This window comes from Lupinus angustifolius, chromosome LG20 (assembly GCF_001865875.1).
Source record: "Lupinus angustifolius cultivar Tanjil chromosome LG20, LupAngTanjil_v1.0, whole genome shotgun sequence".
Lineage (NCBI taxonomy): Eukaryota > Viridiplantae > Streptophyta > Magnoliopsida > Fabales > Fabaceae > Lupinus > Lupinus angustifolius.
The window spans coordinates 19995922-20023049 of record NC_032028.1 but is presented as its reverse complement, the minus strand read 5'-3'; the positions used below and the strand labels follow the sequence as shown (position 1 = coordinate 20023049).

The 27128-nt window shown below is 30.6% G+C and overlaps 1 protein-coding gene across 3 annotated transcripts; it reads right to left on the bottom strand.

The window, feature by feature from the left end:
* LOC109336556 (LRR receptor-like serine/threonine-protein kinase GSO2) lies at positions 816–26615 on the bottom strand. 3 transcript variants are annotated; one of them, XM_019573230.1, is made up of 3 exons: positions 26285–26612; positions 3617–6073; positions 816–1104 (listed from the first exon to the last, which is right to left on the bottom strand). In XM_019573230.1, the coding sequence occupies exons 1-2, from the start codon at positions 26565–26567 to the stop codon at positions 3660–3662; spliced, it is 2697 nt and encodes an 898-aa protein (XP_019428775.1). In that variant the 5' UTR covers positions 26568–26612; the 3' UTR covers positions 816–1104; positions 3617–3659. The 3 variants fall into 3 exon arrangements, with proteins under 3 accessions (XP_019428775.1, XP_019428774.1, XP_019428773.1); XM_019573229.1 differs by having other exon boundaries at positions 3617–5780; positions 25992–26611; XM_019573228.1 differs by lacking the exons at positions 816–1104; positions 3617–6073 and adding an exon at positions 22712–22973 and having other exon boundaries at positions 23798–26615.

Genomic DNA, 27128 nt, shown 5'->3' with positions numbered 1-27128 from the left:
GGAGCCTTCCATGACTCGAACCCGTGACCTCAGGGATAAACTTGTGTTTCAATCAGAAAGATTTACTTTCAAGCGGGAATTGCCTCAACAAATCTCTGGTTCGTCATGGCAAATGCAAGAATTGCCTCAACAAATCCCTGGTTCCTCACGACAAATGCGGGAATTGCCTCAACAAATCCCTGGTCCATCCCAACAAATGCGAGAATTGCCTCAACAAATCCCTGGTTCATCACGCCAAATGTGGGAATTGCCTCAACAAATCTCTTAGTAGAAGCATATTTTGGAATGAGAGTCACAGTGTTAGAGTTGAGATTTGGCATTAGCCAACTATTAGAGAAGAATTGAGAGACAGAGTTGCATACATCATGCTCCACTATGTCCTAAAATTATTGATAAAAACATCCCCAAATCCATCAGAACTAGGAGCCCACTCTCCATTTATTGAAAACACAACAAACTTGTTCTCACCATGATCAGGAATTTTGGTTAGCATGAAATTCTCCTCTACATTTACTAGGCTAGGAATAACCTCTTGGATTAGAGAATTAGAGACAGAGCTATTAGGATATGCAAACAAATCCTTGTAATAATTAAGAGCATGGTTAGCTATATCCTCATGACAAGTGAGAATGGAGTCTCCAACTTTGATCATAGACATAGAGTTGGTGATATATCTTATCTTATCTTATCAATCTTATGGAATAAATTAGTATTACTGTCACCACTAGTATGCTAGTTAAGCCTTGATTTCTCCTTCCAAAAATCCTCTTCCATCATATGAATAATTTAAACATTGAAGGCATAGCAACAACAAATAATTGAAGTCATGCCCTTTATTTTTTTATTTTCCACTATAACTGTTCAAGGATGTAAACAATATGACTTTAACAGAAGCCAGTACAAGTTTCACAAGATGACATGATTTATTGTACAATTGCAAGTAAAGTATATAATATGTAAAATAAAAGTACAGAACTGGAGTGTTTAAAGTCCTGAAACACAAATAGCCTATAAAATATCTGAAGCCACTCAAATCAAAAGCTTATATGTTTATAAAATTAATCAATATATTTTCTCATGTCTTCTTCTATAATGTAGCATCACCTGCAAAATGTAGAGGGAAAAAACATGTATTAACAATTGCATGGAGTTCATGCCATCATTAAATATTAGCTAACAAATTATACAAAGTTATAAACATATTTTAGTTTCATAAATATTGATTTACTTTCCCTTATTATTAGTTTATTATTTTTTCGGTAGAATATTAGTTTATTATTTGATTCTAACTTACTTTTATTAGAATTTATTTAGTTAATTAAGTATTAGTTGTTACAAGTACTTATTGGTTGTTTTGGTAAATAAAAATACTAATTACTATTAATTGTAGAGGTTACAATGCAATAATAGGAAGGGGAATAAATGACAAAACATGGAAAGATCAATTAAAAAGTACTTAAACTAGGGAAAGAAGCTAAAAATATCAAGAGTGGTTCCTAAGCATCAATATGAGCACCTCCACACCTCATAAAGAATGTCAAAACTAAAGTTTGTGACCAAATTTGAATGTAGAAGGACAAAAACTTAGGAATGACGTATTAGTTTATCATAAGAACTACATCTTTTATTCCAAACTTTGCATTACTTCATGTATCATTTATTCTCATTAGTCAAAAAAATAAAACATGAATTAAATATATATAAACTTTTTATTTTATGATTAATAAGAATGAAATGGTACATGAATTAATACAAAATTTGGAACAAAAAATATGGCGGAAGTTTTGACACCATACTTAGGTGCATGTTAAATGACACCTAGTCGAATGGAATGGAGATCACTTGTCCCAATATTTGGTATTTTATTGTGTCATAATCCAATCAAAAAGTGTCAACTAATTAAGAAAAAATTATAAAATAGAAAATAACTTATTTTTAGTACTTTGTGGAATATGATTGACTTGGGACATAAAAATAACAATTTTTTTGGGACATATGATCTTTCTTCTGGTGGAATGATGTTTCAAAAACTATTTTCCCCTATTTTCAGACATAAGAAAATAAGTATTACTCTAAACAATTGGTTCCAAATGGTCAATGATGTCTTTCTTGTAACCCTTTAATTTCATTCCATGAAGTGTGCTCTTGTTTATTCTTATCGTTTGTTCTTCATTATTATTATGAGTAGCTAAATTGTTTTGTTAGGAATTGGATAGGAATGTTTAACACGTATTCCTCTAAATTGAATTAAATACATTGTTGTGTTCATCGTTAATTATTCTCTTCATGCTTTTATGAGTCTAATCAACTCATAATATGATTTGGGGTTATTCCCTAAATAGAGAAATTACGATATTAAGATTAGAGGTGTTAAAATGGGCTACCTGGACGGGTTCGGGCTAACACATTAGGTCCAAGCTAAATTGGGCCAGACTAAAAAGCTCGGATACAATTTAGGCATTCAAATTGTAGCCCAAACCCGCCCTAAGCGGGTTGTGGAGAGCCGGCCCACATAAAATTAAAAAAATAATTTAAATTATTTAATATATATAATTTGATATTAATGTATAACTTTTTTAACACACTTCTTATGTCCAATACAACCAATCTTATAATCTAACATCTTGTTTTTTAGTTAAGACGTGAAATTCACATATATAATTTTTAACATATCTCATTTTTATTGGACTCTCACTCTATAACATAATATAATATGGACTTCACTATAATATATAAACTTTTAGAGACTATAAAAAGTATTATCATTTTTGTATGTTCTTTATCAACACTTTTATTATAAACTATTATATTAAATTTGGTTGTGTGAAGTTCTCTATGGGGAAAAATAATGTTGTCTTTTAGTTTTGTTGCAAAAATTATTTTCTTTATTTTGTTTTTGTTGTAGAAGTTAAATCTAATTAGGTACACAATCAATAAAGGAAAAGTGAAATCTATATGACTTAATGTCTTCTAATTTGATTTGATACATTATTTTTTATTGGACTTAAAAATATATTATGAAAAATAGTATAATGTTTAACTTTATAACTTTATTGTAATTTATAAAAATTTATGGTATAGATATTACTTTATTTTTTATTCAAAGTTCATAACATAATATTTATTATCAATTTTTTATTATAAGTTGTTTTGTAAAATAATTTTTACCTAAGGCTTATTACCAAACCAAAGGTTCTAAAAAAAATAAGGAAAAACGGATAGCCCGAGCCCGCTCACGTAAGCCCGGTCTAAGTCCAGTTTTCATATAGCCTGGCCGGACCGGGCTAAAAGCCTAGATGCAATAAAAATGTCTACAATGATACCTAAGCCCTATAAATATTCGGGCTTTGGCGGGCCATCCCAACCAGATCGACCCCTTTTGACATCTCTAATTAAGATGCTTCTCAATAATGACATTAAAGTTTGATTGGTGTTGAATTGCACTTTTAACGACAACAAAATGATGTTTAATAAATAACAACAACAATCAAGTTTTAATGATATTAGGTGAGGTTGACTATATAAATAATGAACAATGTTACAATGTTGTATCATAAATCATATTCATTAACAACATTCTATATTGTATATAAAAATGAGATATCAATGGCGTTACCTTTTTAGTCTTTTTAGTCTTGCACTAGAAATCTCCTTAATTTTCATTCACACATGTTGTTGAAGAACTGAAAATAGGCATATCTCCATGAAGTCTTAAGGATTAAAGTTCCACACACTCCCCAAAATCCAATAACGAATCCAAGTCCCATGCTGATGTAAAACCCAAAGCTTATGAATCCATCATCATCTCCTTCAACATCATTTCTATGAATGTTGCTGCTATCTTCTGGGCAATCCTTTGACAATGGTGGTCCACACAGATTAGGATTCCCAATATACGTATATGCATCAAATGTTTTTAGTTGGGTGCTGCTTGGAATTTTCCCAAATAAGCTGTTGAATGACAACTGCAAATAACTGAGGAAACTCAAATTTGAAAGGCTTTCAGGAATTGTACCAGAAAGATAATTTTTTGATAAGTCAAGTGATTCTAGCATTTCCATATGACCAATGTTGTTGGGAATGAACCCAATGAGATTATTGCTTGAAAGATTTAAGCTAGCTAATGCAATAAGTATTGTCATACTTTGAGGTATCTGTCCCTTTAACTGGTTGCAAGAGAAATCAATGGCTGTCAGAAATCTAAGGTTTTTCCCATATTCTCTATTTGCTCCTTTCCATGCTAATATTGCTTTGTCACTGAAAGAGCCAAAATTGTAATCTTCAAAGCCAATATATCCATGCGTTTCATAGGAAATTGGTTCTCTTGAGAATGTTGTATTGGACAAAGCAGTCATGTGATCAAGGCATTGAGGTATGTTCCCTGTAATATTGTTGTTAGAGAGGTCCAATACTTGAACATGTGATAGATTGCAAAGGCTTTCAGGTATGCTCCCTTGGAACTTATTCGATCGTAGGCGCAAAATGATCATTTGATGTAGGTTTTCACCTACCCATGTTGGTATTGTTCCTTCGATATTGTTATCCCCAAAATCGATCAACTTCAAGTTGCTACAATTAGCCAAAGGTGGAAACTCGCCAGTGAAATTGTTGTTATTTAAATGGATTGTCTCAATACTTTGTAAGGTGCCAAAGGAATCTGGTATTCTCCCCAAGAAATTATTTGTTGCCAGATTCAAGACTTGTAAATTTTGAAATTGTCCCCAACAATCCAATAGTCTCCCTGATAAGGAGTTACTAGACAAATCAAGATAAGCTAGATTCTGATATGATGTTTCACAAAGAGAAGATATGGATCGTGAAAACATATTATTTGAGACACTCAAAAGAGTTAGTTGTGGTGGAAAACTAGGCAGTGGACCTGAAAAATTGTTGAAACTAAAATCCCATGCAACTTCTGATAATCCATTTTCCATATTTAGTATTGATTTTGGCAAGACTCCACTAAGTTTGTTATGAGAAACATTCAGGTATGCCAAACTTGGAGTTAGCTCCCAAAACCATTCAGGAAAATAATCTGAAATCCCATTATTGGAAATTTGTAACAACATTAATTTCCTTTGATGTTTGAGCCACAATGGAAAGTTAGGCCCCAAATTGCATGAAGATGCAGATAGATGAATAAGTTGGAAAGGTGGAATCCAATTTGAACTCAGGTTAAATGAAAGTGGATTTCTATCCACATACAAATAGGCCAAGTTGGATAGGTTTGAAAGATGCGATTCATTGATGACACCACTAAACTGATTTGAATAGATAGACAAACGTTGGAGACTAGAAAGTTGCCCAATATTATATGGAAGTGTCCCATTTAATTGATTATTTGAAAGTTCCAATTCTATAATAACATTTCCTCCTGAACACAAATGTTGCATATAATCACTAAATTGGCCAGACAATTTGTTGGAAGACAAATCTAATATCTCAAGTTGACACAAACTCTGAAAAGATTTTGGTATGCTACCCTGGAGTTTATTATTTGAAAGACGTAGACACTCAAGAGAAGTCATATTTTCGAACTCATCCAGAATACTTTGTTGCAAAGAATTAAATGATAGATCAAGATATCCAATGACTTTGCTAACATTAAACACCCATGATAGAGAGCTAAAGTAATTACCTCTGAGACCGAGAGAATGTAGAGAATTGGAAGAATTTATAAGTGGAATAGATTTAAGATTGAATTGAGGGAGTCCACAAAAATCTAAACCAACATACCATACATCAGGGAGTTTGGTTATTGGTGATAGTATATCAACAACCTGACTAAGATTATTATATGAAAGATCAAGGAATCTCAAATTAGAAAGGGTAGAGACCCACTCAAGGTCATTTGCAAACAAAAACACATTGCTACTAAGGTCAAGACTTTGCAAATTGGAGAGGTTTCCTAGAGAATGAGGAATGGCACCAACAAGTCCATTATTGTGAAGATTCAAGTCTGTCAATTGAACAAGTGATCCAATGCACTCTGGGATTTTTCCTTCCAATTGATTAAAACTGATATCTAAGGAAGTTAGATGTTGCAATTGACATAGTGAAGAATCTATGTTACCTCCAAGTTGTGGTATAAATTGATGGTTGATGTATGGAGGTACGAGATCCAACATGGTTACATGACCAGTTGAATTATCACATGTGACTCCTTTCCATATGCAACAATCTTCTTCACCTTTCCATGATGATAGAAAGTCATTTTTATCAATCACCTTAGCTTTGAACTTTAGAAGAGCATTCTTTTCTGTCTCTACACATTTCTTAATGTTGGAATTTCCAACACATAAACAAATGTATAGAATGGTTACAAGACAAAAAAGATAGAACCTGGAAGTAAACATGGTTATCAACTCAACTCTCTTTGGAATGTTTTTGTGGGATATTTATGTTTGTAGGTAATTATAAGCAACCATAGTCCTCTAGTCAACTAAACTTAAGCTAAGGGGCAAGACTTGAGCGAGCTATTTGTTTAATAATTGCCTTGTATTTCAAAGTCAAGAATTGTTGGCAAAATTTCTTTAGGAATTTATTTATTATCACAATTTTTGTGGATGAAGACTTCCTTATCAGTCATACTCACTAGTCAACTAAACTTAAGCTAGGGGCAAGACTTGTGTGACTTGTGTGGTTCTCCGCCAAGTCCGTTTAATAATATGGAAATATCATTAAATCGGTTAATAATTGTATGTAGTTTATCAAAAATTGTTCTTCATTTATAAAACCAAATCATTTTATCTTTCTACACATATTATTTATTATTTAAGTAAATAAATATATTTTAATAATAAATTCATTTATTTCAAATAGAACTTTGAACTAGTGTTATTAATATTGTATTGATTATTATACCAGTCAAATTACTAATATAGTAGTACAATAATTTACTAATTAAACTGCATATTGATTAAAATATATATATATATATTGTAATAAATATAATGTATTTATTAATATATACATATTTATTTATATATATATTGTTTGCGATTTATAACTCAATTATGAAAAGATACTATGTTACAAACAACTATTTAATTCTAGGTTTGAATACTTATTGTAAGACTTTGAAAAATACTAAATTTTTCATTCACAAATTGGTTATGATAATATAGTATGATACAATTTGACTGATATTAACCAATTTAGTTGCATATTCCATATAATTATCCAATAGGTGGTTCATTAGTTTTCTGGTTGGACCCACCACTAAGACAAAGCTTAATGTGCTTTGAACATGGTCCTATAAATAGCACAAAAGGGAAAACCGATCACGTCTCCTTTCCTTCTACAAAATTTACTTCGAATAATATAAACCAATGTTTATGTGGGTCTATGATCCACCTTTCCTTCTACAAAGTGCTTCGTTTTCCATATGCTACTAAAGGGCAAATTGGTTATTATTTTTAATCAAATGGGTTGTCGCAAACAAATATATAAGATTGTTGAATCCACAAGAGTTTGCTTAATGTTCTTTTAATTAACAAATAATTAAATTTGGGTTGAAAAATGTCTTGATTTAGTGAAATGTAAAAGTAAGCGATTTGAATATATTAAGTTAAGAAATGAAAATCCTGATATTAGATTTCACTATTTGTCGTCTAGTACCCATTCATGACATTCATATATGATTATTTCTATGATTTTCTCACAATCAGTTCTTATCTATTTATCAATTCTTTGTCTGAACAGATCAAATGACTAAATAAATTAATTCTCAATTCCTTGACAAATTAATCATCTAATGATAATAATATGAGTGTTAGAATGTTTAGTTCAATTAACCATATTCCTAGGCATCAATATGTTATTAGTTGATATATTCTGGATCTAATTTAAACATGGAAATTCCCATTACTCATTTTTAAACCTTTTACCGTGTACTAGATGATCAAACCAAAACAAGCACTCAGAATAAGAATAATCAAGTAAAAATAATGGAATAATATTATACAATTAAATAGTCATATTGGACAATCATGTTCAAATAATTACATCTAACATTGGACAGAAGAATTTAGCTACTCTTTCCCATGGAAGTTATAGCCATCTGGTTGGTTGATATTCTTCTTCTTTCCAAGCTTCCTAGAGTGGTTGTTGTCTCAATCCTAATATTTTCTCCTCTAGGTGGCGTTTAGTGATGATCAGTGATGATCAGTGTTGGCGGGTGATGCCTTCAACCCATAGCTACCCTCCTATTTATACTAATTTTCCATATCTTTTCATTATCTTCAAAGATTATGATTAGAATTAAGTGGTTGAACCATTATCTTCAAAGATTGTGATTAGATTTGGGTGGTTGAACCATTATCTTCAAAGATTGTGATTAACATGAGGATCTCATTTGACATCCTATGCTGAGTATGCTCCTTTGGCCTCTAATCACCTGAAAGAAATATCATAAAAACACATGTCATAGAATTGATGCAAATATTTGACTCGATATATATTGTGAATTACATTTGTGTAGACTTTTAAGGTTAAAATGTGCTTAATTATCCTTATTATTTTAGGTAATTTTCACAATTAACAACTCTCCCCAACTTAAAACTTTATTTGTCCTCAAACAAAAGTACAAGTCCAGACTCAACAAGTGTGCATGCAGAAATTTTTTAGAACAGTAAACTTCCCAATATGTTCAACATTGTTCAAGGAATATCAACTTTAATCATCCAACATTCATAAAACAAAACTTAAGAGTAAACAATTCAAAGAAATGTATGGTGCCCAATACAAATCTATGCAATTAAATAGTTGTGTAATAGTTAAGTGTTCTCAACATGCAATCCATTGTTAGTCGATCAAGAAAGGTAGAGCTCACCAACTATGACAATCGATGCAAAAATAGGTGGAATGTGTTTCTTTCATCTACAAAGAATATGGTTTTTCGGATATCAAAGTTCCTATGAAGTTAAGAGAGCATACTAGATTTTTATTTATTTTACTCTCTATACTTGAACTCATTAAATAATTTTAAATCTTTTTGTACCATTCCTTTTTCACCATGATTTTTATTTATTTTACTCTTTCTATATTTGAAGGTTCTATGTCTTGCCTTCATGATTGTGTGTATAGTTGGTTGTCTCCCATGGGATAATTGCTTTGGTATTGTTGATCGTGCATTTGCTGATTTCCCATGTATTGCACTTCCTCTTCATGCGGAATTGGAGGACCACAATAGTTGCTAATTCTTGCATTCCACTGATTTTTTTGGAAGGTTCGATATCTACTTAGTTAGTTTCTCCATTGTCAAGTTAATATTTTGTTTTGAGCTAACACTGCGTCTTAAGCGCCCAATTCCAATACTCATCTCTCATGTTGGCATTGTCGACCATTAGTGGTCATTGCTTCAATAATTTTTATGGATTCTTAATAACTCTTTTCTATCAACGAACCACTTGTTGTAGCATCAAGATTAGTTTGTATTGTTGTTAAAATCCATTTCGAAAAATATAGATTTGTGTTAGCTCATCAAAGCCATGATTGTGGCACTTTCTTAGCATTAATTTGTACCTCTCCTATGCATCACATAAAGCTTCATTTGCTCCTTGAGAGAAAATAGATATTGTTACTTTAGCCTCCATGAATTTGGTATATGAGAAAAAAATGGTTTATAAAATTCTCCTCCAACCAGTTCCAATCCGTCCTTACTTGTGATGGTTGGTCCAATAACCAATCCTTGGCTTTCCTGATCAAGGAGAATGTGCACAACCTAAAAAATAACGATTCTTCTTCTTCTGAGACTCCAACAGTCCCACATAGCTCATAAAATGTAACCATGTGAGAATATGGATCCTCATGGTCTAGTCCTGCAAATGGGTTAGCATATGGAAGTTGAATAAAATCTGGATCTACTGCAGTATACTTTGCATTTCTTAGGAGTCTATTGAGACTTGTGAGATGGCTTGGATCATTGTGCCCCATGATTTCTTGAAGTCATTGATTGTTGTTTTTGGGCTTCTTCTTGTAGGATATGAAAAGGAAATAAGAAAAATAAAACTCTCTTCTTATATTTTTTTTCTAGATTAAGAGTAAAAAGAAATGCCAACATAGATTAGTTAGTCAAGAGAAATAAATTGGACGAAATAAAAAAGGAATTAAAAATAGATTTTTTTTTTTTGCAATCTTACGAAACCACAATAAACAAAGAAGTTTAAAAATACGAAATAAAATAAAATTTGCTAAAGAATAACATATCTAGACGCAAGTACCCAACAACGGTGCCATTTTGCTAACCGACAAATTGGTTATTATTTTTAATCAACAAGTTGTCACAAACAAGCATATAAGATTGTCGAATCCATAATGACTTGCTTGATATTCTTTTAGTTATAAAATAATTGAATTTGGGTTGAAAAAGGTTTTGATTTAGTGAAATATTAAAATTAAACTAATTTAAAAGCAACCGATTTGAAGATATTTAGTTGAGAGATAAAGAGCTTGAGGTTAGATTTCACTATTTGTCCTCTATTATCCAATACTGATATTCATATGTGATTATTCCTATGATTTCTCCACCACTAGTTCTTATCTATTCATCAATTCTTTGACTAAACGTATCAAATGAATAAATAAACTAATTCTCAATTGCTTGACAAATTAACCATTTAATCATAATAATGTGGATGTTAGAATGACTTGTTCAATTAATTATATTCCTAGACATCAATATGTTACTAGTTCATATATTCTAGATCTAGTTTAAACATATAAATTCCCATTACTCATTTTTAAACCTTAAATCATGCATTGGGTGATCAAATGAAAACAATCATTAAGAATAAGAATAATCAAGAAAAATCAATAGAATAATATTAAACAATTAAATAGTCATATTGAACACATCGATTTCAATTAATTACATCTAACCCCAGATATGAGGATTTAGCTACTCATTCCCATGGAAGCTATAGCCATTTGGTTGGTTGAGATTCTTCTTCTTTCCAAGCTTCCTATAGTGGTTATTGTCTCAATCCTAATATTTTATCCTCTAAGTGATATTTAGTGATGATCAGTGATGACGAGTGATGCCTTCAACTTATAGCTAGTCTCCTATTTATTCTATTTTTCCATATATTTTCCTTATCTTCAAATATTATGATTACGATTAGGTGGTTGAGTTCTTATCGTCAAAGATTATGATTAGAATTAGGTGATTGAACCATTATCTTCAAATATTGTGATTAGAGTTAAGTTCTCCTTTAGCATCTTTTGCTCATTTTAGCCTCTACTCATATGAAATATCATAAAAACACATGTCATAAAATTCTGTGCAAATATTTGACTCGATATATAGTATGAATTATATTTATGTAGACATTTAAGATTAAAATGTGCTTAATTATCCTTATTATTTAAGGAAATTTTTGCAATTAACACTACCCACTTGAGTATCTGCAAATAGTTAGGTATGTCTACGGGTAAGCATTAACTGTACTCGCTCATATAAGTACTGCAAACAATGCAAGGAATAACAAATTCAATGTGTAAAATATAAGTAATCAACCATAATTTTTCACAAATTAAATGTAAACGAATATCAATAAAAGTGTAACTAAATTTTAGGAAAACATACTTATGGGTATCCGCTACCACAAATAGTATGAGTACCATATAAATTTAGCCATTACATGATAATGAATATAATAAAATAATGTTTCAAGCTACCAAATAAATTTAATCAAGTATATATTTATAGAGAATCAAATTATTTTATGATTATATCCAATATTTCCATTATCTTGTTAATATTATCATTGTGGTTACATTGTTATTGCCTAATGTTATACCCAATTTAAATTTGCTATACCAAAAATTCATAAAATTATGATTGTATGAATTATTAGCAACATTGGTTGTTGCTTTCACTGTAGCTTGCAACAATTCTAAATGACACGAAATAATACTTATTGGATGAGTCACGCCCATGTCGCTCTCTCTAAGACGTTTCGTGGCATTGCCCAAAATGTGCAAATAGACTATCAATTACGCTGTCTCCAGGATAAAACAACTCATATCTCTATTATTGAATTCTTAATGCATTGTAAGACTCAATCTCGAATACACCCACCACAATATGGCTACTTGTGGCAATTCTCGAAATCCCCACAATATGGTTACCTGTGCCAATTACTTTTCCACAATCTGACTACCCTCGAAATGCCCACAATATGGCTACTCGTTCCAATTCTTTTCCCTCAATCTGATTACCAGTATCAGTTCTCAAAATTTCTACGATTTGTCTGCATGTGCCAATTCTTAGTGCCATGGAAAGAAAGGGGAGAAGTTTGTCGGAAATACGTCGGCAGAAAATATGAGGGAGAAAAAAGAAAGTTGAATGAAATCACATTCAAATTGGGGCAATAAAATATGAATGGATGAAACTTCTATTTATAACATGTGATTTTCTCCAAGTTCCTCATCTCTCCTATGTGTGAGTTGGGAGTTGTTTTTCAAAACTCTTCTATGTGGGACTTGAGAATTTTTAGATTTCTCACCTAAAAGTTCTCACTAATGACCTCCAACAAACCAAGTTCGAACTATTGTTAAAAGTATGATTGTTTAAAGTATTTCTAATATAACTCGTATCAAATAAAATTCAATTTGTATTATGAGATAGTATCTCTCCTCTATATTCTCTATATAAATATAAGGATTTATTTTTGCACTATATTTTTTGGGATTATGTTTAGAAGTACAATATAAATTTAAAAGGTATTTTTTAGTATATTCATTATGTTTTATTTTAGATTGATGCTTAGAACGACCAAAATGATAAAGGTCCAATTTCTAGGAGCGACACTCGTTAGGAGGGAAGTCACACACTCTAAAAAGGGATTAGTTCCTTACCCTACAAGGTGACAAAATAACCTTGTAGTACAAAGAGAAAGATTGATTCTCATTATGTTTAAAAAATTGAATGTTTACATGCACAATATTAGCATAAATCTAGAATGATTATGTTTTATTTTAGATTGATACTTAATATGTTTTATACTAAAGATTTGATGTTTTTAATATTCCAAATTCATACAATCATAAATGTGCATTTTTAAACTATTTTTAACATCAACAATATTAAAAAATCAATGTTTACATGTGCCATATTATTAATAGAAGATTATTAATATGCCTTTACACCAATCTTTCCTATTGGTATTATTGTTTACATTACTCCTTTTACATATAGAAATTACATTTTATAAAAAAAAATTTGAAGTTTCATTTCTATTATTTAAAAGATATATTTTTCAGTATATCATTTAGAATTGTGATATTTCTATTATTTTTATAATGACAAACAATTGTGATATTTTAATGTACATGTTTTAAACTGTACACGTTTTCTTAATAAAAACGATCACATTTATAATATATTTAGTTAATTGTCACGACTTATTTTATTTATTTGTGGAGGTTTGAATAACCTCCACACAAAAACCTCCACAAAATACAAAATTTAGTGTAGTATTAGAGTTGTGATATTTCTATTATTTTTCAAACGACGAACAACTGTTATATTTTAATGTACATATTTTAAAGAATAGTTATATATATTTTCCTAATAAAAAATGTCACTTTTATGATATATATATATATATATATATATATATATATATATATTTAAATTGATATTTTTATTGTTTGTATTATAGACTCTATTGTATATTGAAATTTATATTATGTCATACATTTTAAAAAACTGTTACAATGAGCACATACAAATAAAAAGAATGTTTACAAGAATATATTATTTCAATAGTAACCGATAATAATTCCACATGATTGAATTTTATTTGTTAGAGGTTATTTTAGAATCAAATAATAAACCATTATAAATATATATCCATAATAAACATTGTCTAAAATGAAGGAATAAAAAATATTTCAAACAAACATAAGTAAAATATGTCATATAATACTAATAGTTTATATATATTTTATGATTGCTTTTATATACACTTACTTCTAATTGCGTTACAATGCTATTTAGTGAAATAACTATGAAAGAAAATTTAACTTTTAGATTTTAGGAAATATTTATAGTACATATATATATAACATAATATAATTGCTGAATGTTATTGTACACTAAAATAATTATGAAAATGGATTATGACATTTCACTCACACAAAATAATGATATGAAAATGGATAAAGAGAGAGACTGATATAAAAATTGAATGGAAAATACATTATGACAAATTCACCCCTTTAAAATTCAAGTGTTCGTTTCAATTTGAGAGATACATGTGGAGTTTCGTCCAATTTGAGCCGTACCACTTCACCACTCCGAAAATCAAATATCCTTTCCTCATACATCAATACCCATCCTCATATTCTATTCTAAATCACAAAACTGTCACTTTTCCTAAAAATCTACACACTCTAAATTTCAATAATATTCTATTCCATTTCTTTCTCATGAGCAAGTGAGTAAGTGGTTTCCAGGGCTATTAATAGTTCAAAAAATATATATCAATATTAGTCAAAAATGGACATTGAACAAAAAAATAAGAATTCAATTTATCCAATAAACTGAAAATGCAAGTTGAGGAAGGATTAACGTTTAACATAACCCAAGATGCGTTTGAATCTATACAATATTCGCTTTGAAGTTGGTCCATTGGTAGGTAGCTACCTCTTCTACCTTTGGAGCTCCCATGACCTCTATAACACTTTGTAACCTTTCTTTTGCTTATGAACCATAATGCTAAAGAAGAATAAGGGAAAATTAACAGACTAAGAGAAAGCTAGACTAAAAGATAAAAACATAGGATATAGAATGTGAGGAAGGTGATGAGTGAGTCAATGTGTTCTATGAAATTGAAAAAGGAAAATGGAAAAGGCAATAGATGATGGAAGCAAGAGAGAGAATGAGAAAAAATGGGATATATAGAGAAAGTAACACAACTAAATGGACACTATAGTTTGAAACAGAACAACTAAGACACATAAAATGCAGAAGAAGGTCTAATATCATACGACATTGAACTAAAAATTGTAGAAAAAATTTCATTTGTACCATTATTAGCTTAAAAAGTGACATAGTAAACATTTTAACAAAAAAATAACACCAAAAAATTTGAAATGAGGTATAATGAGAAATCAAAACAATGATTCGAAATAAAATAAGATTCATCTAGAAAAATGACCAGAAAATATTAACTTGTTAGGAAACAATGTTACATTCTTAGTAAACTTTGTTGAAAAGACATACCTTTGAGTGAATGAGTGAGTAGAAATAGAGGTAAGTGTGAGATGTTAGAAACACTATCATGACTCATCACCTCTTCAAATACAAATAATTAAAAATTATGAGATCCGATGATAAAGAAGGTTGATAGAGTGAGATAATGTACATATAAGAAGTTGTGAGGAAAAATCATACCTCTAAACAAAGAACCTATCGATGAGTTTCACAGATGAAAAAATTGTGCCTAGCTAGGATGAAAAAGGAAGGATGAAGAAAAAAATGTAGAAGATGGTTTGGTGAGTCTGAGAAAAGAAAATTTCTCCGAGAGAATGATATGAAAAATGAATTGAAAAAAAACAAATGGAAAAGATATAGACTGACCTCTTCATTTTCAAAAAATAAAAAATGAATGTAGAGAGAAAGATTAATACGAAAAGTTTTAAAATTTGAAAATAAATGGCATTTGTTTCTCTCACTTCATTAGTCTATACCTTAAAAAGAAAAGATGTTATGACAAGTTCATCCATTTTAAATCCAAATGTCAATTAAAGAGGATGTCCATTTTTGTAATAACACCACCAGCACCTTCAATTCTTACATAATAAATAGTAGATATTGCTTAGTTAGTGTACAAGCCATTTTTTACCTTCAACATGAGGGATAAATCCACTTGCCAAATAGATAATTGTTTTTGTTGGAAACTTTATAGTTGATAAAACAATTATGCGATCAAGTGTATTGTCTCAATTTGGAGAATATCAAGTTGCCTATGATACTTGAGCCAAGATGGAAAGGTATATATAGCCCAAAATGCTTGATGATACATTTAGTATTTTAAATTGTACTCTACAATTGTATCACAACAATAACTACATTTTCCCATAATTGTGGTAAATGTGACTAATACCAACCGTAATTTAAAATACTGATGCATGTAGTTTAGTCAGTTGGAAAGGTGAAACCCAACTTGAACTTAATTTGAATGAAAAATGAAGTTTGATCCACCTCCAAAAAAATTCCTAAGTTGGATAGGTTTAATAGATGTGCCTCATCAATGTCACCATTCAAGTTATTTGAATAGATAGACAAAGTATGGAGATTAGAAAGTTGCCCCAATGTTTAACTATTAAGAATTAGAAATCTAGTGTTTTTCTAAATAAGACCTATTGGTTTGTTTTCTTTAGAATTTTGATTAGAATGAGTAATAAAAAATAATTTAGCTTTGATTCCAAACCAATAGTTTTCAGTCAATTTTTTTCTATTTAAGAGAGTGTATCATTATTTTCTGCAATTATGATATATTATTTCCATCCATCATTTCTTAAGCAAATCTCTATTAATGTGTTTAATGGCGATCTTTTTATAAGAAAAATTTAAACATTTAAACTAAAATGAACACAAAACTATTCTAACTTTGAAAGGACGAAAATTTCAAAAAGGCTATCTTCATATTCACTTACCTATATTATTTATGAATTGATATTAACAATTTCAAGTAATGTTGCTATGAAGAATACTTTAATAAGTTTATAGAGTTCAAAACAACAACATTTTAAGAAAAATATATTATATAAATTTGTTAATAAAATAAGTTTGCATAAATAATTTTATGAATAAAAAATAAACTGTACCCAATGAGAATGATGCCCATTCTAAAAAAACATTGACCAAATTAATATCCTCTATTACTTAACAACAATAAAGCTACTTTAATACATAGGAGAAATAAATTTTATATATTTAAGATCAACAATATCGTGACACATATATTTTGGATATGCTCATAAAACAAATTTAAGAACGATATAAACAAGTTGGACTCAAAATGTTTACCATTGGTCTAGTCCTATCACAATTAGAAAATCTTCCTATATTTCATTTATTATTCTAACGCTAGTTTCAACTTATCACACATATCTTTAATTACTCAAATGTCAATAATCTAAACTCGTTTTGTCTCTTAAGTTTTTCACAATACAACTCAAAACAACTTATCACACACTTTATCCAAATTAATAAAAATCATATCTTAGTCATTTGGTTCCTTTGTCACCCTTCAATCAATTGTCATAGCAAGTAAGGAAAATGTAACAATGATACAAATTAGCACAACGCACTTCATGTTTGTGAAAATAACCTAAGATGTCCACCCATACCATCTTTAGAGGCATCAAAGGTTCCTTGCTGTGCTTATTATGCTATGAGGTATGTCCTGTTAATTGATTGTAAGAAAGATCAATGACTATTAGAAACCCAATATTTTTTTCTTCATATTATATGTTTTCCCTTTTCATAAAAATATTGCTTGGTTAGTGTACAATCCAATTTGGTCACCTTCAACATTAGGGATAAATCCACTTGCCAAATAGAAAATATATTTTCTTGGAAATTTTATAGTTGACAAAACAATTATGCGATCAAGTGTATTGTTTTAATTTGTTGAAAAGTGATAAATTAATGACTTGGGTTTTCTCCTTGAGAACACATAAATTTCCAAATTCAGGACTTGTAATAATCGAAAACAATTCCAAAGAGTCAGGTAATTGCCCCTCTAAAAAGTTGTTAGACATATCTAGAATGGTTAACATTGAAAATGGTGTTTAACAAAAAGAAGATATGGACTCTCAGAATATATTATTTGAGATTTTGTTATGAGAAACATTTAGGTAGAACACACTTGGAGATAGGTCCAAAAACCAATTAGGAAGCTAACCTGAAATAGCACAATTATATTAGAAATTTGTAGACAGTCAAGTAGCCTAGAAAGCTTGAGCCAAGATGGAAAAGTATGGCCCAAAATGCATGATGGTGCATATCATCATTTTAGATTGTACTCTACAATGACATCAAGACCCCAATTGCTACTACATTTTTCCACAATTATAATAAATGTAAGATAACCACAACTATGAACATAATTTGAAACACCGATAAATATATCTAATCAGTTAGATAGGTGGAACCCAACTTGAAATCAATTTGAATGAAAGTGAAGTTTGACCCACCTCCAAAATTCTTAAGTTTGATAGGTTTGATAGATGTGTCTCATCAATGACACCATTCAAGTTATTTAAATAGATGCACAAAGTGTGGAGAATAGAAAGTTGCCCCACTAGTATATTCAACTAACTAGGGGTGGCAATACGGGCTTGCTCGACCTACCTTTGACCCGTTAAAATATTGGCTGACCTGACCCTTATTGCTAAAGGGTTCAAAATGTCAGTCCAACCCAAATTTGGTAGGAGTGACCCATTTTTTTTTTTAAAACACACATTTATAACCAACTCAATCACATTTTCAAAAATAAATAACCACCATGCCTCATAAATGTCTTTTAAAACAAAAAATCACAAACCAAAGTCCACAATAACATATCGTCTTAGTTTAAAACTTATAGACTCCTAATTCACAATAAAACTTCTAACTTCAAAGTTTACAATAATAAGGGCTAGCCCGACTCGCCTTTGGCCCGCCAAAATATGGGCTAGCCCGACCCAACCCTTATTTCTAAAAGGGTTCAAATTCCCAACCCGACTTTCTAAAAATAATAATCCAAACGGGCTAACTCGTCGGGTCAAGCCCATATTGCCATCCCTATGAGAGTAAATAGTATTCATATTTGCTAATCCTTATGGAATATTATGTTTCAAGTAATTATCTTAGAGATCAAGACATATGAGGACTTTGGTAACATTAGGCACCCATGACTGAGGAGATAAGTTATCTCCTCCAGTTACTAAAATCATGACATATGTACTAATTTTTCTTTTAGTTTTTGAAATTATTTTTTTAGAAATATATTAGATGAAGGAAGATACAATAATGAGTTACATTGAGATAGATCTATACGCAGGAAGTCCTAACCCATTCCTATTAAAATCATGAACAATGAAACTTGGAATTGCATTCCAATAAGAGAAAACCTTAGATGAGATTCCGTAGTTAGAATGTTTATGAGCACAAGCATTTCCTTCCCTGAATATATAAGACATTGAACACTTCATTGAAGGCATTAGCCTTTTGCAGCAAGACCATTTGTGTAATAACTTACAAGAAACATTGACTTTCCACTTGAAAATGTCAACTACCATAGCCAAATCACATTCTAACCAGACTGAGTTCCAACCATTTTGTGAGCAAACTCAATTGCCATGATAACAACATTCAACTCAGCGAAAAGAACATCGCCAATTTCAAAATAATCTGCAAAGCAGGCCATAAAATCATTCTTGTGATCCCTAAAAATAGAACTACCACCAGCATGTTCTAGAGAACCTTGAGCAACCCCACCAGAATTGATTTTCACCCTTCCTATAATAGGAGGAGACCAATTCACTTCAATAATTTTGGAGCTTTGTTGTAGTTTATGACGACATTTAGAGATTATAGAATGTTGAGTTCCTAAAAAGTAGGAGTAGCACAAGCTTTAGATGTGTTTCCAGAAAAATTTATGGTCAATTTTATCTTTGTGATAACTTGGAGTAGATTGAACCTCTTATTCTCAAACCTGAACTAGTTTCTACAATGCCAAATTATGCTCACGTATGAATGATATTGGCATCAAGAAGATCCTTCACCCGAGGACTCCATTTCCTTCTATAATCCAAGAAGATATTCGATGTGGATGATGTATCCAATTGGAATTATCCATTTGGATTCTTGGATGAAATCAACTAAAGATACAAGCAAACTAGTGTGGAATTCATCTGGAATGTTTAAGGAATCAACCAAAGGATGACCTTGCTAATTATCATTCCAGAAGTTGATGTTGTGACATTCTCCTATAAGCCATATGAAGTGTTTTTTGCACTTTCCAATTAATTGGAATTCCAAGTTAAATAGAAAGATTTGAAATATCTTGTGGATGAAGTAGATTTATTACAAATCTCCTTCTATAGAAAACAACTTATTCTTGATCAGAACTCAACATCTCCTAAGCCAATTTGAGAAGGGCATCAAGATTCAATTTTTTTATTGATTTGAGACCTAGACCACCGCTCTTGAAAGGATGCACACTTGAGACCAGACCACAATGACCATCTTTCTTGTATTAATTTCGCCAGACCATATACAATTTTTGATGCAAGAGTCCAAATGTTTGAGTAATTGAGCAGGCCAAGCATAGATGTGGAAACTATAAACTATCATGCTTTAGATAACTGATTTCACCAATTCCACTCTGCCCATAATTGGTAGAGATTTCCCTTTCCACTTAGCTAGTTTACTGGTAATTCTGTCAACAATGGGTAGAAGATGCAATCTTATTGGCTTCCCTTTAAACAAAGAAACTTAGTAGATTAAAGGAAGATCACCAACATTGAAACCCAAATAGGAGGACAAGATAACAATTTTACTAGTTGTTCCTTGAGAAGTGTAGAACTTGCATTTACTAGGATTGATATGCTTTCTAGAGGCTTGAGCATAAGTAGCAATCAACTATTTTAGAGCAAGCAATTCCCTCTTAATACCCTTGCAAAATATTAAGATGTCATCATCATATAGCACATGGCTAGGAGTGAGCAATCTTCTAGAACCAAAGATATGACTAATCTTGTTTTCATTGACCAACTTTGAAATACCTCTACTCAGGTTATCTTCTACTAAATAGAAAATAAAGGGATTTAGAGGACCCCTTGTCTCGCACCCCTTAGACAGTTGAAAAAACCAGCATTTTGGCCATTCACATTGATTGAAAGTTAGGTTGAGTGCATAATTATTTTAATCAACTTTATGAATTTTTCATGAAAACCAAAAGCCTTGAGGGTATCAAGCAGAAAGTTCCAATCCATTATGTCAAATGCTTTCCTATTATCCAGCTTGATTGCCATATTACCACCAAAGGTTTTGTGATCAACTAGAATAATTGCTTCAGAGGATGTGCAGATGCAATCATGGATATATATGTCTTTGATGAAACCCCTTTGCTGATGTGAGACAACTCTAGCAGCAATTAAGACTAGTCTATAAGCTAAAACCTTAGGGTGTGTTTGCTTTGACCATTTTTTGTTTTCATTTTCAATGAAATCAGAAAATGAGGGTGAAAACATGTTTGTTGTGTTGTTTTCATTTCATATTTTTGAAAACATGAGCTTCATTTCTGGAAATTTTGAAAATGAAAAAAATATCATTTCCAATATTTTCAATAATAAGACAATGACATTTTATTGAAAATTTTAAGACTTTTATTACTCCATTCGATCTATATCTTTTGATGTTTTAACATTTTCATGTTATTCCAAATCTTTTGATGTTTTGAAAACCCAATATACATTTATATTTTACTTTCCAATTATACCATTATTTATTACTAATATTTTCTCAACATGTTTCTTCATTTCATTTTTAATTCAGTTTTTTATGTGTATTAAATGTGACTATTTTAGTCAAATTTTATTGAATTTTTACTTCATTTGATATTTTTTGAAACTATGTGCATAACCTTTAACATCAAAAGATGTAGAATGGGGGGAATATTATTTTCAATTACTCTCTTCACTAATCAACAAAATGTTGAAATCAATTGACGAGGGCCTCATTTGTCCTTACTATCACACATCTTCATAATAAAATTTATTTCTTTATCTCTCAACATAATAACTTTTCTTTGTCTCTCTTATGATATTGTTGAAATAGTTTGATTATGATTATGATAATATATGATTTAGGGATGAAAATTGACGTTTCTTGATGTTACTGCAACCTTAATTAAATAGTATAGCACTTGTATGTGAGTAATTTATTTTAATTTTACATTTTTTAGAGAGCATATGCAACTGCATGATGCTCATTATGACTTTTCACACGCTTTTGTAATAGCAAATGACCAAGTTCAACAACTAAAAATGTTCAACGTATTATTGACATAAAATACATTGGAAAAAAATACAAGTATCAAATATGTAGGCATTCTATAAAATCATTGGTTTGACTACTTTAGTGATTAGAATTTAGAATTGGATTCGTTGCAAAAGTATTTATCCTGGTTTATAAAGTTTAGAGTGCATAGTTATGAAAATGAAAATGATAATAACAAACATATTTTCAGGAAATGAAAACATGGAAATGAAAATTGTTTCTTAAAATTGAAAAAGGAAATAGAAATAGAAAATATGTCTTGAAACCAAACACACTCTTAATTATTTTTTAGAATTAAAAATTAGCAAGAGTAATAGATTTGGATTCCTCAATTCTATCAGCATTAGCAGATTTTGGAATTAGAACCACAACGTTTTAATTGAGATTTGGCAACAACTAACCTTGAGAGTTTAAGTAATGAGAATAAATTATCTTCTTATACTAGAAGATAAATTATTTCATTTAGTCATTAAAATCATGACATGTGTACTATTTTTTTATTTTTTTATTTATTTTATAAAAATGGTTAAATAGGAGATATTTTATTCTATAAGTAATTTCATTAAAATTGATATACAATTTGAATAATTTAAAACATTGAAGCAAAGCAACAACAAATAATTGAAGTCATGCACATTATTTATTTTAATTTCCACTATTAATATCCAAGGATGTAAAAAATATCACTTTAATAGAGGCCAATAGAAGTTTCAAAAGATGGAATGATTTATTGTACAATTGCACGGAAAGTATGTATAATATGAAAAAATAGAAGTAGAAAATTGTAGTGTTTGAAGTCCTGATAAAGAAATAGCCTAAAAATATCTGAAGCCAATCAAATCGAAAGCTTATATGTCTATAAAATTGATCAATATATCTTCTCACGTCTTCTTCTAAAATGTAGCATCACCTGCAAAATGTAGAGGGAAAAAAACTTATTTTAACTACTTCATGGAGTCCATGCAATCATTAAATATTAGTGGACAAGGTATACAAAGTTATATACATGTTTTAGTTTCTTAAATATTATTCATGATTTATCTATCCTAATAATTATTAGTTTATTATTAAATTCTAAGTTACTTTTGTTAGAATTTATTTAGTTAACTAAGTATTTGTTCTTACAAGTAATTATTAGTTGATTTGGTAAATGAAAATATCAATTAGTCTTAATTGTAGACGCTACAATGCAATAATAGAGAGGGGAACAAATGATATAACATCCAAAGATCAATTAAGGGTACTTAAACTAGGGAAAGAAGCTAAAAATAACAAGAGTGGTTCCTAAGCATCAATCCTAACACCTTGACACTTCATAAAGAATGTAAAGATTAAGGTTTGTGACAAATTTGAATGTAGAAGGATAAAAACATAGGAAAGAAGTATTATATTTGTTCACAGAAATCGACCAAGAATTGAAGAAGAAACATCATATGCAAAATGGAGTGTAAGTGTTGGTGCTAGCCACAACATTTCAGCCTCCTATTCCACCCAGGTGCCCCATTGCATCTGTTGAGTGGCGCCTAATAAACTATGTTTGGTTGTTGTATTGCACTTTTAATCGCAATGAGATCATGTTTAATAAACAATGTAAAAATAATAACAACTAACTCTTAATCCTATTAAGTAGGGTTGACTACATAAATTGAACGATGCCTTAATGTTCTATAGTCATTACTAATGACAAATAATGTAACATTCCATATTAAAAAGATGAGATATTAATGGTCTTACCTTTTTAGTCTTGGACTTGAAATCTCCTTTTCATTCTAGCTATGAAGAGAAGAAGTTGCACATATATCCAATCACAGACGTTGTTGAAGAATTGAAAATAGGCATATCTCCATGAAGTCTTAAGGATTAAAGTTCCACACACTCCCCAAAATCCAATAAAGAATCCAAGTCCTATGCTGATGTAGAACCCAAAGCTTATGAATCCATTATCATCATCTTCTCCTTCAACATCGTTTCCATAAGTGTTGTTGATATCTTCTGGGCAATCTTTTGACAATGGTGGTCCACAAAGCTTAGGGTTCCCAATATATGTATATGCATCAAATGTTCGTAGTTGGGTACTGCTTGGAATTTTTCCAGATAAGCTGTTGAATGACAACTGCAAATAACTGAGGAAACTCAAATTTGACAGACTTTCAGGAATTGTACCAGAAAGATAGTTTTTTGACAAGTCAAGTGATTCTAGCATTTCCATATGACCAATGTTGTTGGGAATGAACCCTGTGAGATTATTGCTTGAAAGATTTAAGCTAGCTAATGCAATAAGTATTGTCATACTTTGAGGTATCTGTCCGTTTAACTGGTTGCAAGAGAGATCAATGGCTGTCAAAAATCTAAGGTTTTTCCCATATTCTCTATTTTCTCCTTTCCATGCTAATATTGCTTTGTCACTAAAAGAGCCAAAATTGTAATCTTCAAAGCCAATATATCCATGCGTTTCATAGGAAATTGGTTCTCTTGAGAATGTTGTATTTGACAAAGCAGTCACGTGATCAAGGCATTGAGGTATGTTCCCTATAATATTGTTGTTAGAGAGGTCCAATACTTGAACATGTGATAGATTGCAAAGGCTTTTAGGTATGCTCCCTTGGAACTTATTTGATCGTAGGCGCAAAATGATCATTTGATGTAGGTTTTCGCCTACCCATGTTGGTATTGCTCCTTCGATATTGTTATCCCCAAAATCCATCAACTTCAAGTTGCTACAATTAGCCAAAGATGGAAACTCACCAGTGAAATTGTTGTTATTTAAATGGATTGTCTCAATACTTTGTAAGGTCCCAAAGGAATCTGGTATTCTCCCAAAAAAATTATTTGTTGCCAGATTCAAGACTTGTAAATTTTGAAATTGTCCCCAATAATCCAATAGTCTCCCTGATAAGGAGTTATTAGACAAATCAAGATAAGCTAAATTCTGATATGATGATCCACAAAGAGAAGATATGGACCCTGAGAACATATTATTTGAGACACTTAGAAGAGTTATTTGTGGTGGAAAACTAGGTAGTGGACCTGACAAATTGTTGAAACTGAAATCCCATGTAATTTCTGAAATTCTAGGTTTCATACTTGGTATTGATTTTGGCAAGGCTCCACTAAGTTTGTTATGAGAAACATTCAGGTATGCCAAACCTGGAGTTAAATCCCAAAACCATTCAGGAAAATAATTGGAAATGCCATTATTGGAAATTTGCAATAACATTAGTTTCCATTGATGTTTGAGCCACAATGGAAATTTAGGCCCCAAGTTGCATGAAGATGCAGATAGAACAGACAGTTGGAAAGGTGGAATCCAATTTGAACTCAAGTTGAATGAAAGTGGGTTTTTGTCCACATACAAATATCTCAAATTGGATAGGTTTGAAAAATGTGATTCATTGATGATACCACTAAACTTATTTGAATGGATAGACAAACTTTGGAGTTTAGAAAGTTGACCAATATTATAAGGAAGTGTCCCATTTAATTGATTGTCTGAAAGTTTCAAGTTTATTATGTCATGTCCTTCTGAACACAAGTGTTGCATGTAATCACTGAATTGGCCAGACAATTTGTTGTAAGACAGATCCAATGTTATTAGTTGACACAAACTCTGAAAGGATTTTGGTATGCTACCCTGAAGTTTATTATTTGAAAGAAGTAGACATTCAAGAGAACTCATATTTTTGAAGCCATCCGGAATACTTTGTTGTAAAGAATTAGATGATAGATCAAGATGTGTGATTACTTTGCTAACATTAAACATCCATGATAGAGAGCTAAAGTAGTTACCTCTCAGACTAAAAGAAAGTAGAGAATTGAAAGACTTTATAAGTGGAGTAGATTTGAGATTGAATTGATGGAGTTCACAAAAATCTAATTCGACATATTCTACAAAATGGAGTTTGGTTAATGGTGATAGTATATCAACAACCTGACTAAGATTAGTATATGATAGATCAAGGTATGTCAAATTAGAAAGGGTAGAGACCCATTCAAGGTGATTTGCAAACAAAAACTCATTGTTCCCAAGGTCAAGAATTTGCAAATTGGAGAGGTTTCCTAGAGAATGAGGAATGGCACCAACAAGTCCATTATTGTCAAGATCCAAGTATGTCAATTGAACAAGTGAGCCAATGCACTGTGGGATTTTTCCTTCCAATTGATTAAAACTGAGATCTAAGGAAATTAGATTTTGCAATTCACATAGTGAAGAATCTATGTTACCTCCAAGTTGTGGTATAATATCAAGGTTGATATTTGGAGGTCGGAGATCCAGCAAGATTACATGACCAGTTGAATTATCACATGTAACTCCTTTCCATATGCAACAATCTTCTTGACCTTTCCATGATGATAGTAAGTCATTTTTATCAATCAGCTTAGCTTTGAACTTCAGAAGAGCATTCTTTTCTGCCTCTACACATTTCTTAATGTTGGAGTTTCCAACACATAAACAAATGTATAGAATGGTTACAAGGCAAAAAAGATAGAACCTGCAAGTAAACATGGTGAACAACTCAACTCTCTTTGGAATGATTTTTGGGATATTTATGATTGTAGGTTATTATAAGCTAAGGGGCAAGACAACTTGAGTGAGCAATTTGTCTACTGTGGCTACTAAATTGCCATGTATTTAAAAGTCAAGAATTATCACAAATTTTGTGGATGAAGACTTCCTTATCAATCATACTCACTAGTCAACTAAACTTAAGCTAGGGGAAAGACTTGTGTGACTTGTGTGGTTCTCCGTCAAGTCCGTTTAATAATATGGAAATATCATTAAAACGGTTAATAATTGTATGTAGTTTATCAAAAATTGTTCTAATTTATAAAACCAAATCATTTTATCTTTCTACTCATATTATTTAAGTAAATAAATATATTTTAATAATAAATTCATTTATTTCAAATAGAACTTTGAACTAGTGTTATTAATATTGTATTAATTATTAATATAATAGATATAATGCATATCGATTAAGATATATATATATTGTAATAAATATAATGCATTTATGAATATATACGTGTGTGTATATATATTATTTACAATATATAACTCAATTAT